A 15,405-nucleotide genomic window follows, 5' to 3' on the forward strand; every position below is an offset into this window, starting at 1 on the left:
CACCACTGTTTCCCACCAAGGGACAATGTTGAGCTGCAGCTGTTTTGCCCTAGGCAGGGAATGCCCACCTGCAGCAGGGTGGTGGCAGAAGTGATGGCTGCTTCTAATGACGAGCTAACTTCACTAGGCCAACTCTGGTTAGACTTGAAGCTGCTGTGCCAGGAAAATGATCACTTAAAAAAATACAGTTAAATATTGCAAGAAGACGTGTTTGTATCAATTTCTGCTGGCATGTATTCTTTCATTCTATTATAGAGAAGCCTCTAGCTATAGAGATTGTTTTAAGAACTTTGTAACATTTAAAGGGGTTAATATGTTAGATAAAGGGTGGGGGGGAATCAAGACAAACATTTTTATTACTGGACATGAGGGGGGGGGTAGTTCTGATTAAATTACATGATTATTTGAATGGGATAGAAGACAGAGTGCATCATTTCTTGCCCTCAACTTTAATGCCTTTAATCAAATAATGACCTTCTGGAAATAGTTAATTTTAAGCATTTGGAAAGATCAATACCACTTTGCCACCAAAAAATGGCCCAGATGATGTGAAATTTGATGTATTTAAAGTACCATTTCACCCTTTTAACCTAGTAAATAATTTAAAATGCTTTCAGTAATCTTTTGCCACCATTATGTATCTCATTGTTCTAAGTATTATGACTTACTTTCTTTTTTCCAAAAGCAACCTTCCTGCACTATGAAGGGCTTGCAGGTCTAAGCCCAAGATAGCACACAGTATTGACTTTAACTTTCCTGAAATACATGGTTGCTTTCCATTTATATTAGTGCAATCATCCAGACGATATGCATTGAGACTTAAATGTTGTTTTTTTGAGAGGAATTACTTCTATTTCAAATTTGCCTTCTCTCATTTTAGTCTTATGTTAAAGGTGATGAATTAGGTCGCTTAGATTGTTTCAAAAGTCCGTTTTATCCTGTTTGTGGAACATTGCTATAAAATTATGTTTGAATGCCTTCAGCTTTGTAAATGGGAAAAATTACCCTCTATTAGCATGTTTGTGGGCAGATTAAAAACTGTCTTCATTAGCATAAGGAACACTTACTGATTCTTTATAAAACTAGAAAATTATTTGCTGAATGATAAATTGCTAGCTTTACAGTTAGTTGTTGTTGACAATGAGCTCATTCAAAATGCGTGCCGCAGTTTAGTCTACAACAAGACTGAATTCCTTTTTTACTCAGAACTACTGTTTAATGGATTATGTACTTAAACCCTGTTCATACTGCATATGAAATGTAATTCATGCTTTTCACTAAAACGTTTGTATCAAATAGCCTTCTTATTTAGACTGATTTCGTTTAATACTGTATATTTTTATGATACTCTACCCCAGAGATTGTAACACAATACTCCTGCATATATAATTTTGGAAAGGAAAAAACAACGCTCTGAATATTAAGATTAGGCAACATGAATTCGTGCATGGATCTTAAAACTCAGAAATGTTACCTAAATCGTTCAGAGAGAAAAAAGTTTAAATGGTTAAAAATAGGGCTACAGACCAAAGCAAAGAGAGCTTTATAATTAAAGGTGTTAGGCATTCACATTGCACTTCAAAAGGCTATTTTCTGGTGGCTAGATCCATCAGAATGTGGGTAGGCATACTTTTTCAAATGAGTGTCTGATTAACAGTCACATTTGCAGTCTAACAAATGGTACACATGCAGTTGTCCTTTGCTGAATCAAGACCAATGGTAGTTTTGCCCTGGACTTCACTAGGATGGTTTGTTACACTCAAAAGTTCTTTCCCTTTACTATAGCATATAGAATTACTTTGCAGTAAAAAATCTTCTTTGTTTTTACTAGACCTGTACCGTATGTAATTGCCCATTTGACAAATAAGAAATTTGGTGGTCCTTTTGGAAACCAAGGTATTGGTATTCAGACTCGATTAAGCCTTTTGAGGTCTAAAATGTAGCAATGCTATATATTAAAATATAACAAAAAAAGATAAATAGATAAATTATTTGAGATGCTCATACATACATTTGATTTATATAATATTCTAAGCACTGGGTTTTTATATCCAGCAAATAATTTTTGTAGTGCATTTTAAAAGTTTTTGTAAGAAAATGCCAAAGAAAATGTAACCCCCCCCCCAAAAAAAAACCTTAACTGCCTCTTTTTCACCGTTTTCTTGCTTACATAGCAAGACTTGCATATGTCACTCAGCTGCTATAAAGTGTATAGCAGTATTTCCTTTGTGGCAGATGGATTTAAAACTTGACTTCTCAATAAATGTAGGTTTACAATACATAACTTTACAGGATTTGTGTTGTATATAACAGGTTTGAACATATTATCTCAGAATTCATCTGCATGGCATTTTCAGCTTATCCCAGGGCCCATGCCAGTTATCTTAAGTAATAGGGAGAAAGTGTACTGATTGATAGCAGCTAAAGGCGTGATTCTGAATAGAAACAAAGGCTTTACAACAGAAGGTGTCAAATTAAACTTCGTCAGTTTGAAAAGTAGTAACATCCTGAAAGTTCATCTAACATATTTACATGTGACTAATGTTTATATTTTGCCTTCTTCCTTCTTTATATGCAGTGTAATGCTGCCTGCCTGGCAAATTTGCTGCACAGAAGTGTAGGATGTTCCTACTGTCATTTTAGGTTCTACTTTTTTTTTCAAAGTATGTACAAAGCCTAAGGGCAGACTTCCATATGTGGTGGTGTGCTCCCTTTTAATAGACAGATTTCCCCTTCCTTAAAAAAATTGAAGGTGTAATATTTGATGTGCAAAAGGCATATATATTATTTAGAAACTTATCGCCCGCCCTTCTACCGCGTTCACACCACAGAGAGCCACTTAAAACAATGGCAACACAACGTTCCCATAATAAAGCAACAATAGAAAATAAAACAATATAAAAATTAAAATGGGCATGGAAGATAAAAGCCCTAAATAGTGTTTGCCATATAAAACAAAAGCTTGGTGGAAGGCAAAAGTTTTCAAGTCAGCAGAAAGCAGCAAGAAAGCCTGGGCAAAATGGGGGAGTGTTAAGCATCGCAGTGCAAGGGACTGTTTCTACTCTTGGCTAAGCTTTTGCAAGTCCCGAGACATTGCCGTATTTTTTGCACCATAACACTCACTTTTTTCCTCCTAGAAAGTAAGGGGAAATGTCTGTGCGTGTTATGGAGGAAATGCCTACGGGTGGCATGCCTACGGATTTTCCTTCTCTAAAAACTACATGCGTGTTATGGTCGGGTGCGTGTTATAGAGCGAAAAATACGGTAATTTGCAATGGAGTTTCCTTGTATAACTCACAGAATTCAGCCTAGTTTCTCCAAATGAAAAAGCAAATGCAATAGTAGATTTTTAAAGCACCTGATTCTCGCCCCCCAGAATGTTAAGCATTATGTCTTTTCCATTTTCAGATTTGTTATATGCAGTGTTTGAACCAATTCGTGGTTTTATTCAATGACAAATGCTAATTACTGCTTGACATGGCCATTCCATCTGAGAGAGGTTTCTCCTCTGAAGTCTTCAGGGTAGGGATAGTGATGGGGTACTCTGAAAATACGGGAATAAAAGTGGTAGATAACAAAGGCATAGCCCTGTTGACATATGTTTGGTAATTTAAAAATATATTAATTTTGTTTTTAAATGATGCTGTCCCCTCCTACCATATATTACTAGTAGCATTTCAAGAAATCTCAGTATTATTTTTTAAAATAAGCAGGTGAGGTGATACATATATTTTTCATATTTTAAGATCAAACATGAGACAAGAAGCTTTTTAAAGTTTTGGCTTCAGTTTTAAATTTTATCCAAAAATTGGCTGATTTTAATCTTTCAAAATTAGTGGACTACCCTTAAAAAGCTAAGAGAGTTGCATTTATACTTGCAATTCATCACACTGTTTGGGGGTGAGGAATTAGAAGTATTATTTCAGGGCAAAGGTTAATAGCAAACTACTGGAAATGTTTTATTAGTCATGGGTAATTAATAAAGATATGTCTGCACTTAAAACACAGAAGTGACAACAAGAGCAAAATACTTGCTAAATGAGTCAATGTTTTTTCTCTTCCTTCCTTCCTTCTGGAATTACTTGTTAAGCGCACCCCAACCAAGATTTTTTAAGGAAATATTTTTGATAACTGTCAAGAACAAACAGTGGCTTCCCACCAACCATCTTCTAAAGTGGTATCAAGATTTAGAGAACAAAATTGGTGAAAGATTATGGAGTTTTTACTCCAGCAGCATCTGAAGGGTACCATATTGGCTAGCCATACAATAGAGTGTGTGTTCAATAGATGTTTCTCTATGTTCGTCAAATGTTAGTGAACACTTACACCTTGGCACAGTCAGCACATATATTGCAAACAACAGGTAATCCTTACACATCTCCTTTATCTTACCCTATCCAGCCTATAAGCCATGTAAATTATTAGTGCTCTGGCACCTAGGCAACTTGTATGTTAGAGACAGGGAGCCAGATGCGGATTTGAGTGATAGGTACAGAGTAGCTGCTTAGATTTTGGTAAATATATACTTATGTTCTGTATCTCATGATACAAAAGTACCAGGTATTTTAAGGGAGCAAAGAGATTACTGTCTTATGTCTTTATTGAATATTCTCTTACTTGTCCATTACGCCTTTACTGAAATCAAATGATGATTGGAAATAGCTCAGGAGAATCCATTCATAATATTGAATGCATGGTAAATTTGCACCATCTGTTATTTCACTGGTCTAAGCAGTAAAACTGCATTTTATCTGGCACATAGCCTCCTCCGCACATTAGAAACCTCCCTATCCTTGGAGATCTAACATGTCAGGTAAAAAGCTTTTACTCTGAGCCTGGTTTCTGTGCGCAGGGAGGAAACCATCCATTCACGTAGGTAACCAGTATGTGGATCTGTAGAACCAATAAATTTCAGAAACAAAAGTTTTGGGTTGCTGACCTGGACCCACCTCTGAGCTCTCATCTCAATCCAGTCAATATTTTTGAAATCAAGACACGACAACTCTGGGATCTGTTCAGGGACGCGGACTTATAAAAAATATTGGGGGGGCCCGGGAAAGCTCATGAATAATAAATAAGCTCATGAATATGCAAATAAAGTGGCGCCGCCTCCTCGTGAGCGAATAGGGGAGAGCGTGCTGCGCCTATTAATCAGCTCCAAAGGAAATTGGGTGGAGCTTTTGCTCGGGAGGGAGGGCAGGAGGCATGCAGCCCGCCCCTCCCTGTGCATTTTGGGCTGGGGGAGGGGCGGCGATGGCGCTCTGCTGGAGAGGCGCCGGAGATTATTGGGGGGGCGGAGCCCCCCCAAACGAATTTTTGAGGGGGCTCGGGCCCCCTCAAGCCCCATGGAGTCGGCGCCTATGGATCTGTTATTTGTATGTTGAAGAGCAATCCTCTTTCACTGTTCTTTGGTTGTCCTATTTTAAGGATTGTAGCACATATGGTACAGAAAAGTTATTAAATCCCATTGATTTCAGTAGGAGTTGATGCATGCTGGATTTTCACCAGATTGTGAAATCCACAACTTGCTTTCTGAAGAAATGGTAGAATGGTTCAATGAGAAAATTTCTCCAGTGGGCATGTTGGGAACTTTGAGAGAGAGTCATAGAGACCAGTCACAAATTGCAGGGGTGGCGGTGGCATAACACAAAATGGCCACCACATCGAAGAGAGCAGGAAATAGTGTGGTCATGCCCTTACCCAGTGCTTTTTTCTGGGGGGGGGGGCACAGGGGTACACATACCCCTAAACATTTTGTGGATTTTTAGTTTCTTCTCTAGCACGGTGAATTGTCAGTTCCGTTGCTAACCCCGATGTCCATTTACTGTGTTTATCCCAATTTGAACTATAAAATGGTGAATTATTGAGTCAAAATGAGAGTAACCGGACTCTTTATGTATGCTACAACTGTGGTCAGGATGCTATTGGCACAAAGATGGAAAAGCGATAAGATACCAACCAAGCAAGAAAGGCAAGAAAAATTTATGGAATATTCCGAAATGGCAAAACTAACTGAAAGACTTTGAAACAAGGACAAAAAATCTTTTAAGAAAGACTGGAAACCATTTTCGGCTTATATAAAAAAATCAGTGCAAAGAACTAGACTCACTAACAAGTTTTGAATAACCATTTACAATTGACAAAAATTATATAATTTAAAAGTTAAAACATAAAAAAGGACTGAAAAAGGAATACAGTCATACCTCTACTTAAGTATCCCTCTGGATACGGAATCTTTGGGTTATGGCCACGGCAAACACAGAAGTGTTCAATCGCGCTGCACACATGCGCAGAAGCGCACCTCTATTTACATAATTTTTGGGGTGCGAACGGACCCCCGGAACGAATTAAGTTCATATCTGGAGAGTCAACTGTATGCAGGAACTGATACTATTTTAAATAAACCAGAGGAGGAGATTGAGGGAAGTCCGGGGGCGGGGGGAATGGGGAAATTTTGGGATTATGTTATATGTTATGAAGCAATATTGGAAAAAATGGAAAATTTATTTAAAAATGAGAGTACCCATAAACATTTTTGTTTTAGAAAAAAAGCACTGCCCTTACCCTTAGCGAGGAAACAGGAACCTACACCAGCCATTTCAGTGCTTGTCTCAAAGAAAAGTTCTTTGCCCCTCTCTTCTACTCAGAGCAGGAGGGAGGGTGTCCAGTCCTGCATACGGAGTGGGTTCATTGTGGGAGTGGCTGAGTCAACGCAAGCTAGAATGGATCAGAAATAGCAAACTGTCTCTCCTGTAGTGTTGATTTTGAAGGGATATTTACTGACACCTTTGGTGGGACGTATGGCTGATACTGGCAGCCATACCAACACCCCCATGTCAAAAGCATTATTGTACCTTGTGTTGCATTAGGTTCATGTTGCGTCTTTTCGGCTTGCAAATGCGGGCAAACCCAGAAGCGTATACTTCTGGGTTTCGTCGTGTGCACAGAAGTGTTCTGCGTGCTTCGCACTTGCGCAGAAATGCTCTATTGCGCTCTGCACTTGCACAGAAGCGCCGCTCTAGTTGTGGACTTTTTGGGGTGCGAACAGCACCCCAGAATGGATTGTGTCTGCAACTAGAGGTACCACTGTATAGGTTGTATTCAAGTTATGACCTGTTCATTCCTAAAAACCAATAACATTGCAGCCCTAATGGGGAAATGTGGTTCTGGTGTCAGTTCATCCAGGCTACAGTAATGCCCTCTACATGTTCAGAAATGTCAACTGTCACAAAATGCTGCTACCGGAATGGTAATAACGGGTGATTAACTGCCCAGGGGCTCTTTACCTTACTTTACCTTTACCTAATAGCTGGTAGATGGTCTGCTTACATTATACATAGTGTTTATATTAACCTTTAGAACCCATATCAGTTTGAGACCATATTATTTGAAGCACTAAAAAAGCTCAGGTCAGTTGGTACCAGAGGCAGGCCAAATGGCCCCACGACTTTTGGGACTCCTACCTCCAAGATCTGTGTTTGGTCCTATTCTGTTGTTATTTCAAATGGATCCTGAAAAGCATTTTATACCATCAAGGTTTTCAGTTATTTTACTGTTGGTTTGCTATATATTAATTTGATGTGTTGCTTTGATATTCATGATACTATAACATTGTAGCCTAATTCCTTATAGTGTAAGCTGTCATAGATTACTTGACCATAAAATGTAATAATTTAACAATAATAATTTATTTATTCCCCTCCTTGAATAAATGGTATGGATTGCATAGTTAAAGCATTCAGAGTTAAATCTGAAAGGGAGTTATCAATTTTGTACTAATTTTGTTTATTTCCCTGTATTCATACAGAGCAAACTAAATACTAGTTTCCTTTGTCCTGTTTCTTTAAAACCAATAATAAAAAAAATTCAAATAATGCCACAGATATCATTTAAGATGGCGTGTAGGCAATTGCTAAACTGTTAAGGGGGGAAAATCTGTGCATCTATTTTAGAAGCAAATTAGCATTTGCTACAGTTCTCCTGGGACAATCTTTTGGCATACTTTCAAGCCTGCTTTTCCCTAGAACATGCCTGGGTTAGAGCAGGTGCTTTTATAGACAGTTTGCATGTGCTGTGATATGGAGAAGAGTGTGGTCTTTTTCATATCACACATAAAATCGTAAGTTTAATTTTGAAACCAGAAGACTCTGAATTGGGTAAAAGATTTGTCAACAGGTTTCAGTTCTGTCTGCAGAACTACCTGAACACATGAGCAAGAATGAGGCTATCTTGCTCAATGATGTATTTTCAAAGGATTGTTCTCTTTCAAAAGGACATTAGAAAACTTCTGCATCGTAAGATTTATGTGAGCCAGCTTTATATGGTCAAAATAGATGAATGAAGCTCTCTCTTATTCGAAGTAAGAAAAATATCACTAGGATTCCTTTTTTTAAAAAAATAGTGAAAATAACACCTAACGTGCAAGCTACCAAAATGTTCTTTTTATGTCCTCAGATGAATATGGGCTTACATAAAGGAAAATCAACTGCAGAGAAACAATAGTGGACTGAGAATCCTCTCATATATTTGAAATATATGATGTATTGCTGCTTTGTGTGGTGGGGTGTGTGTGTGTGTTTTGGGGGGTACAAGGGATCTGTTTAATAGAAGCTAGGTTATTATTTCAAAAGTTGACTTTTTTGATAGTTTCGTACAACAAAATGACTGGCTGTTGTTGTTTTTACCAGATTATGAAGTTATAAGGCCACTCCCAAGGTGTAAGCTATGCCTGCATTCATCCCGTTTTCTTCCAAGGAAAGCGTTTGTATGGTCATGCTTTCTTGTTAAAGTGGTCTAAAATTTTGATATTATTTCAAGGGATGGCTCTGTGAACTCTTGCGCTGGAAAGAAGATCCTTCACCTGAGAATAGAACCCTGTGGGAGAATCTGTCAATGATCCGGAGATTCCTCAGTCTTCCTCAGCCTGAAAGAGATGCCATTTATGAACAAGAAAGCAATGCAGTTCATCACCATGGCGACAGGCCTTCCCACATTATCCATGTTCCAGCAGAGCAGATTCAGGTTGGTTTACCTTTGCCTATTCAGTGTTAAGAAGAACAACAATAACTACAAAACCTAGTTTATCTTGAAAAAGAAGAGTTTTAGTAATGAATAAGATTATTTCAGAATTAAAATCTGCCATTGTTCACCTTTAGTTGAATGCTTGACTTTTTGTGCAATACAGAAGCATGTGTACATCGTACACTAAAATTAATTTTAGGGTTTCCTGATCAGTAGTTCCTCCACGTTAGTTCCAGATTTTTAAACTTCTTTTTAAAAAACGAGCTGGGAAGGTGCAAGAGTTGCCAAAACTGGATATTCACAAAGTAATATGCATGTACTTCAGGCATTTTCTTCTTCTTTTCAGTAGCTCTTGAACCCAGAATTGCAGGAGCTGCAGATAGCGATGCTTAAAAAAAGAACTGGTGTCCATGCATACCTCTTACTTGTGGCAGTAATTTATAAATGTGGAGGATGTAAATATACCAGGTGCCATAATGTTGAAATAAAAGTCCAGTTGATGCAATTGACAATGTTTCATTTAAGTGAAAATCGTGGGAGGAGTTCCAGCCCCAAATTCCTCATCCCACTTGCCCCCCGTTTGAAAATTGGGATGAGTCAATGTTTGTTTGTTTTTCCTTCAGAGCCCCTCTCCCACCAACCTTGGGAAAGGAGAGCATAGAGGCGCTTTCTTACCTGGCCTGCTGACCACTGGACCTTGGCTGGGTGCTGCTCCCCAGGTGAGCTGGCACAAGTTTAATGTGTCAGGGACAGTTATGGAGGGGTTTCAGGACTTGAACCAACAGATTCCTTCCATATAAATACAGAACAGGAAATGCTGCCTCTCTGGGAATGGACAAGGCTTAACTTTATTATAAGCTGCCCTGGTAATCAATTTTGAAGGGCGGGGGTGGTACAAGTCTCTTGTACTAAAGACAGACTTGGGGGTCAGCCTTTCACTTTCACCCTTCTTTTCCAAGAATAGATAGCCCCCTGTCCCCTGACTACACTCAAGACTCTGAATCATTCATATTATTACTATGGAACTATTTACAAAGCCAAAAAAGCACACCTGTGTTATTAAAGATAAAACAAACTGAACAATGGAATATTGGCTGCTTGAAATGATGAAAGCTGAGAAACTTAATGTTTGATTTAGCAAAGCGAGGGAGAGAAAGGTCTGTGCTAAAAAAACAACATTACTGTACTTGCTTGAAAATTGCCAGTTTTCATACACTTATCACTTGTTAATGCATTTTCATACAAGAATAAAGGGGAAAGCTTATGCAACCACATGCATCCTTCGTTTTGGACAAGATTTCACCTTATATAGAAATGCTCATAGTTTCAATCCTGAGCACTCTTAGTAAAATGGATCTTACTAATCCTATGGAAATTAGCAGGATTTAGGCTAAGTAAGCATAGTTAAGGTTGGGCTGCATGTGAGCAGTAGCCAACAAAGTTGTAGATGTACATAGGTCTCCCTCCATACATGCAATATTAGCTGTGCCATATTCCCAACTTTTGTGGCTATGTATGGAAAATATAGGGACACAGGTGGCGCTGTGGGTTAAAGCCTCAGCGCCTAGGACTTGCTGATCGAAAGGTCGGCGGTTCGAATCCCTGCTGCGGGGTGCGCTCCCGCTGCTCGGTCCCAGCGCCTGCCAACCTAGCAGTTCGAAAGCACCTCCGGGTGCAAGTAGATAAATAGGGACCGCTTACCAGCGGGAAGGTAAACGGCGTTTCCGTGTGCAGCTCTGGCTCGCCAGAGCAGCGATGTCACACTGGCCATGTGACCCGGAAGTGTCTCCGGACAGCGCTGGCCCCTGGCCTCTTAAGTGAGATGGGCGCACAACCCCAGAGTCTGTCAAGACTGGCCCGTACGGGCAGGGGTACCTTTACCTTTACCTTTATGGAAAATATGTGACCTTTTTAAAAGAGTACATACATACATATGCAGCGTCTTTGTGACCTTGTGAAATTTGGGCACAGCATTTAAATAAATGTATTCAAAGGCCTGGAAATTGCTTACATAACCTCATTGCACCCAAGTATGCTGGTATAGAATGACATCCTCATGCACAAAACATGTCCCTGCCTTTATAAATGCACAGGTTTCACAGCCTTCTTTACACATGTTTAAGTTCCAGTGATGTTTCATTTGATGCTTAGGATTTCAAGCTTGTCTCATATAATTCTGGCTTTATTTAGTTTTTGGAATTAATAGCAATCTAGTCATTGGATTTTTAAAAAACTTAGATGCTTTCGTCATAGTATCTCCTTTAAAAAATTCTGAACCTTTTCACTTTGCCATTAGTAGTACCTAAGTAATAATTCAAAAACACTGTTGAGAGATAGGTAAGTACAAGCAGGACTTCCAGTAAAACTTTACACTATAGGGTGTTCTTGTTCAGTGATCCAGGCAACCAGTCATACCATGCCATTCCTCAGTCCTCATTGGGTGGTTTATGGAGGTGTGATTGCCTCCCCTCCCTACAATTTTTGTAATTCTACAAAATTCAGGCTTCTCCCCAAAATGCTGATTTCTCCCTCCTCTTCTTGGTTGATTCTATTTTGGTTAAATAAAAATTAGAACTGGGAGAATTGAATTTGCTATTAGTTTAAGTGAAGATGTTTATATGCAACTTCTAAATGGAGATAGTGGAAACAAAGGATGGCAGTTATTCTAATATTGTACACTACGTGGCTTTACTTCTCCTTTCTGAAGATGTGTTTTATATAATACTGTTCAGAGTAGTTAACATTTGGCTATACCATATGTCTTCCCCCCATTTTTTTTAACATTTCCAAAATTATGTTGCTTATATATTAAAATTCAGTTTATGATTATTTGATGTACCCAGCAGTAACCCACATAATGCATGGAAACAACCATATTTAAGATATCTGATATGATCTCTTGCATGCAGCAGCAGCAGTTGCTTCCTACCTCTTCTGCAAGTATTCCCCTTCCTTCCCTTTTCATAGCTAATGCTGCCCAACTGCACACATTAGTTGGCAGTACAAAAATATGGTAGAGAAAAGGCATGAACTTTCCTGCGACAACACAGCCCAGAGGCCAAATTTGCAGACTCCTCACTGACTTTTCAAAGAGGAGTTAACCACACAATCCGGACCTTCATACAATCAGACATACGAGTCTGGTTCAAATTGGAAACTCTATGAAGGGGAAGGACTTGTGCCATTTCTCCATGATATATTTCATCACACACACTCCCAGCTGGATTGGTGAACTGAGCCCACCGTGACTGTTATTGACATTCAATTTATATCTCATTTTTCCAGAAGGATTTGTGCCACAAGTGGCTAGCATTACATGTGAACTGATCTTAAATTAACCACGGTTTGCAGGAAACAAAAGTTGGAACTGGATTTGCCAAACCTGTGGCTAGCTATGGTTAGCATCAAATGTATACATGTAGTGCTAACCATAGTTAAAAGGCAAGAGTTGGAGAATCTGTATGGGAAAGTGAGGGAGAAAGAATGAGGGGGAATATAGAAACCCATGGGGCAGTCATCAGGTAGTGATATTCCTGCCCGGCTCAGTATGGGTAAACACAATTACTTTAAATGTTTTTAAAGAAACCAATATTTCTTGTTTCTTGTATTGAACAAAAAAGTCAGTGTGGGTTTTTTTGTCTACCAGCAGCAGCAACAACAGCAGCAGCAGCAGCAGCAGCAGCAACAACAACAACAGCAGCAACAGCAACAGCCACCACCACCAGGCCCCAGATTACCCCCAAGGCAGCCAACAGTAGCATCACCAGCTGAATCTGAGGATGAAAATCGTCAGAAGACCCGCCCACGAACAAAGATTTCCGTGGAAGCCCTGGGCATCCTTCAGAGTTTTATACAAGATGTAGGCCTATATCCAGATGAAGAAGCAATCCAGACTCTTTCAGCTCAACTTGATCTTCCCAAATACACCATCATCAAATTCTTTCAGAACCAGCGATATTATGTCAAGCACCATGGAAAGCTGAAAGACAACTCAGGCTTGGAGGTGGATGTTGCAGAATATAAGGAAGAAGAGCTGCTTAAGGATTTGGAAGAGGCTGCACAAGACAAAAATACGAACACACTTTTTTCAGTTAAATTAGAAGAAGAGTTATCTGTAGAAGGGAACACTGACATTAATAATGAGTTGAAAGACTGATTGAAAAAGTATTTATTCAACAGTGTCACTGCTATTTACTAATGAAATGAAAATTCCATCCTGTGTTCTGTCAGCAACCTCTATTCATTGTTTGGCCAATGAATCTTCCAAAACTTGCACAAAAGTTGAAAAAGGATAATGCAGACTGCACTAGATATTTTACAATTTGCTTCAGAGCTACAGATGAAGCATTGAGGATTGTTTCATATTAATTTGTGTTCACTGGGTACACCAAGATGTATCCAATAAGCATGATATCTGTGGGTTGTTTTTTACTATTATTATTATTATTATTCTAGAGCTTTCAGACAAGCATTACTTTTGTGATTTATTGTTTTGGTTTTGGTTTATTTTCCAATTATTACTGTTAACACTCCACACTTAATCTTTGAAAGCTCACATTTATTTAAATAATAGAAGAAAAAGAAGAAGAAGAAGAGTTTGTTACTCTTGCTCTATTGTATGTTACAAAAGAACTATAGACTGTGGGATGCAGTTTAAAGTTAACATATGCCAACAAATGCCTTGTATTATATGGCACTGCCGTAACTCAGATTTATTTTCTTTTCAGAAATAAGAGGTCACTGTATCGTTTTCATTCTCATTCTCATTGTTACATGATTTTTTGAAAACAAAATGTGAAACACTGTTTTATCCCCATTATTTATTTGTAGATCCTACAGCATCATGTTGTAATTAATTTTTAGAAGTTTCCGTTAAATGTAATATTGCTTCTCTTGTTATCATACTGATTTTTTTTTTCTATTTATAAATGTATTTTGATGGGCAGTAAAACAAAGTGTCTTAAAAGTTTTAAATAGAGAAAATGTGCTTTACACAGTTGCCTATAAAAAGTGCTCTATGTTATCCAAGCAATTCATACTATAAGCTTCACTCTTATTGTTGTATGCAATTTTTACTATCATGCAAATAAGCTTAGGTAAATAAAACTAATAGATCACCTTAGAAACTTATGCAATTAATGTGAAAATAATTGATGTTTGCAATGTGTCTTCCTTTGGTTTACAATCAATTTTAAAGCTACAGCTGTATAAATTTTCTGTATAAAGGTGTATTTCTTTTTTATGAGTTTATTGCTATGAAAACACCAGTTATTTTGTTACAGCTGGCTGTTTTTATAAGTGTATCACAATTTTCTTTAAGCAGAAATGTTCTGACTAGGAGTGGTTATTGACTGTAACTACACAATTAAAATTGTTTGTATGGTATGATATGACAGGGTTTGTCTGCTTTTATATATGTGTTGAAGTAGCATCCTAAAACATATGTTGGTACTTTTATCCATCACTTTGAGAGAGGTTTCTTCAATTTGCCTCCTTATTTCTTATTTTCAATGACCTAAAACTATGAATCTGACAAACGGATACTTCTAAAGGAAACCCAGTTTTCCTGTGAAAATCATAACCTGTCTCGTCTTGGTTTTAAAAGTTGCCTGCCCAACAGAGATAGCAGGATATTATTGAGTCAAAAGGCTATCAGGCAAAAACATATTTACAGTTCCTGGCAGTAATGCACTTATAATGGATGCAGCTGGTTTTGTTTTACAGTATTTGAATTTATGATAACACTGTTCCTTATACTAATGTATACACATGTTTTGCTTTGTTTTTTAAAAAACCATTAATAGTCACAAAGTAAATAGGAAAGACGTACAATCCCTTACTAGGCAAGATTATTTTTAATGAACATTAATAAGCTGGTGATATAGAGGTAATAATTATAGGGTTTTGATTTCATATGGACTACATGTTGAGGCTTGTAAGAGCTGAAGTAAGGGAGACAAAAGAGAAAGCTAAAGAATATTGGTATGTTTCTCCAAAATAAAAGCTTATTGAGGAGCCTGAGAGTTCCATTAAATGTTTAAATAGAAATTTAAAGTAATCATGCTAAAAGGATTTAAATGATTACAAGCATTATGCCTAGAATAATTCTTCAAGAAAGTGTATTTTAGGAAAACGTTTTCACCATGTGTTTTGCAAATAACACAAGGAAAATTCTACTTCCATTGAAAACTGGTTTATATTTTGCTAGTGTCTGCCATCTTGTTAGCACTACCATTTTTTCTTTTGAAAGGAATATGTCTGACAATTCAAGATGTGCAATACAATACCCAATGTGCATTTGAAAATTCTTCAATTTCTACTTGCCAATAATTGTTTTTCTTCCCTGCAGGTTGTTTTGCTTCCTTTTAGTTTTTCACTGTTGTT

General features: G+C 37.9%; 1 protein-coding gene and 1 long non-coding RNA gene across 19 annotated transcripts in view; one reads left to right on the plus strand and one right to left on the minus strand.

Moving 5' to 3' along the window:
- Positions 1 to 14,411, plus strand: part of SATB1 (SATB homeobox 1) — a 119,076-nt gene extending 104,665 nt beyond the window's left edge. For 8 of the 16 annotated variants that reach the window (XM_081883217.1, XM_081883219.1, XM_081883223.1 and 5 more), the window contains 3 exons: positions 8,818 to 9,021; positions 9,645 to 9,740; positions 12,668 to 14,411. In XM_081883217.1, coding sequence (XP_081739343.1) covers positions 8,818 to 9,021; positions 9,645 to 9,740; positions 12,668 to 13,177 — 810 coding nt within the window. In that variant the 3' untranslated portion in view covers positions 13,178 to 14,411. The remainder of the gene's footprint in view (positions 1 to 8,817; positions 9,022 to 9,644; positions 9,741 to 12,667) is intronic. The other 8 variants (XM_081883224.1, XM_081883215.1, XM_081883220.1 and 5 more) reach the window with 7 other exon arrangements.
- Positions 1 to 15,405, minus strand: part of LOC309353837 — a 68,118-nt gene that overhangs the window by 38,296 nt on the left and 14,417 nt on the right. For 2 of the 3 annotated variants that reach the window (XR_014162049.1, XR_014162050.1), the window contains exon 4: positions 12,938 to 13,076. This is a non-coding gene — a long non-coding RNA (uncharacterized lncRNA). Of the gene's footprint in view, positions 1 to 6,564; positions 6,718 to 12,937; positions 13,077 to 15,405 lie in introns of those variants that run through there. The other variant, XR_014162048.1, reaches the window with a different exon arrangement.

The sequence above is a fragment of the Podarcis melisellensis genome (genome assembly GCF_964234715.1).
Source record: "Podarcis melisellensis genome assembly, chromosome: 12".
Taxonomy (NCBI): Eukaryota; Metazoa; Chordata; class Lepidosauria; order Squamata; family Lacertidae; genus Podarcis; species Podarcis melisellensis.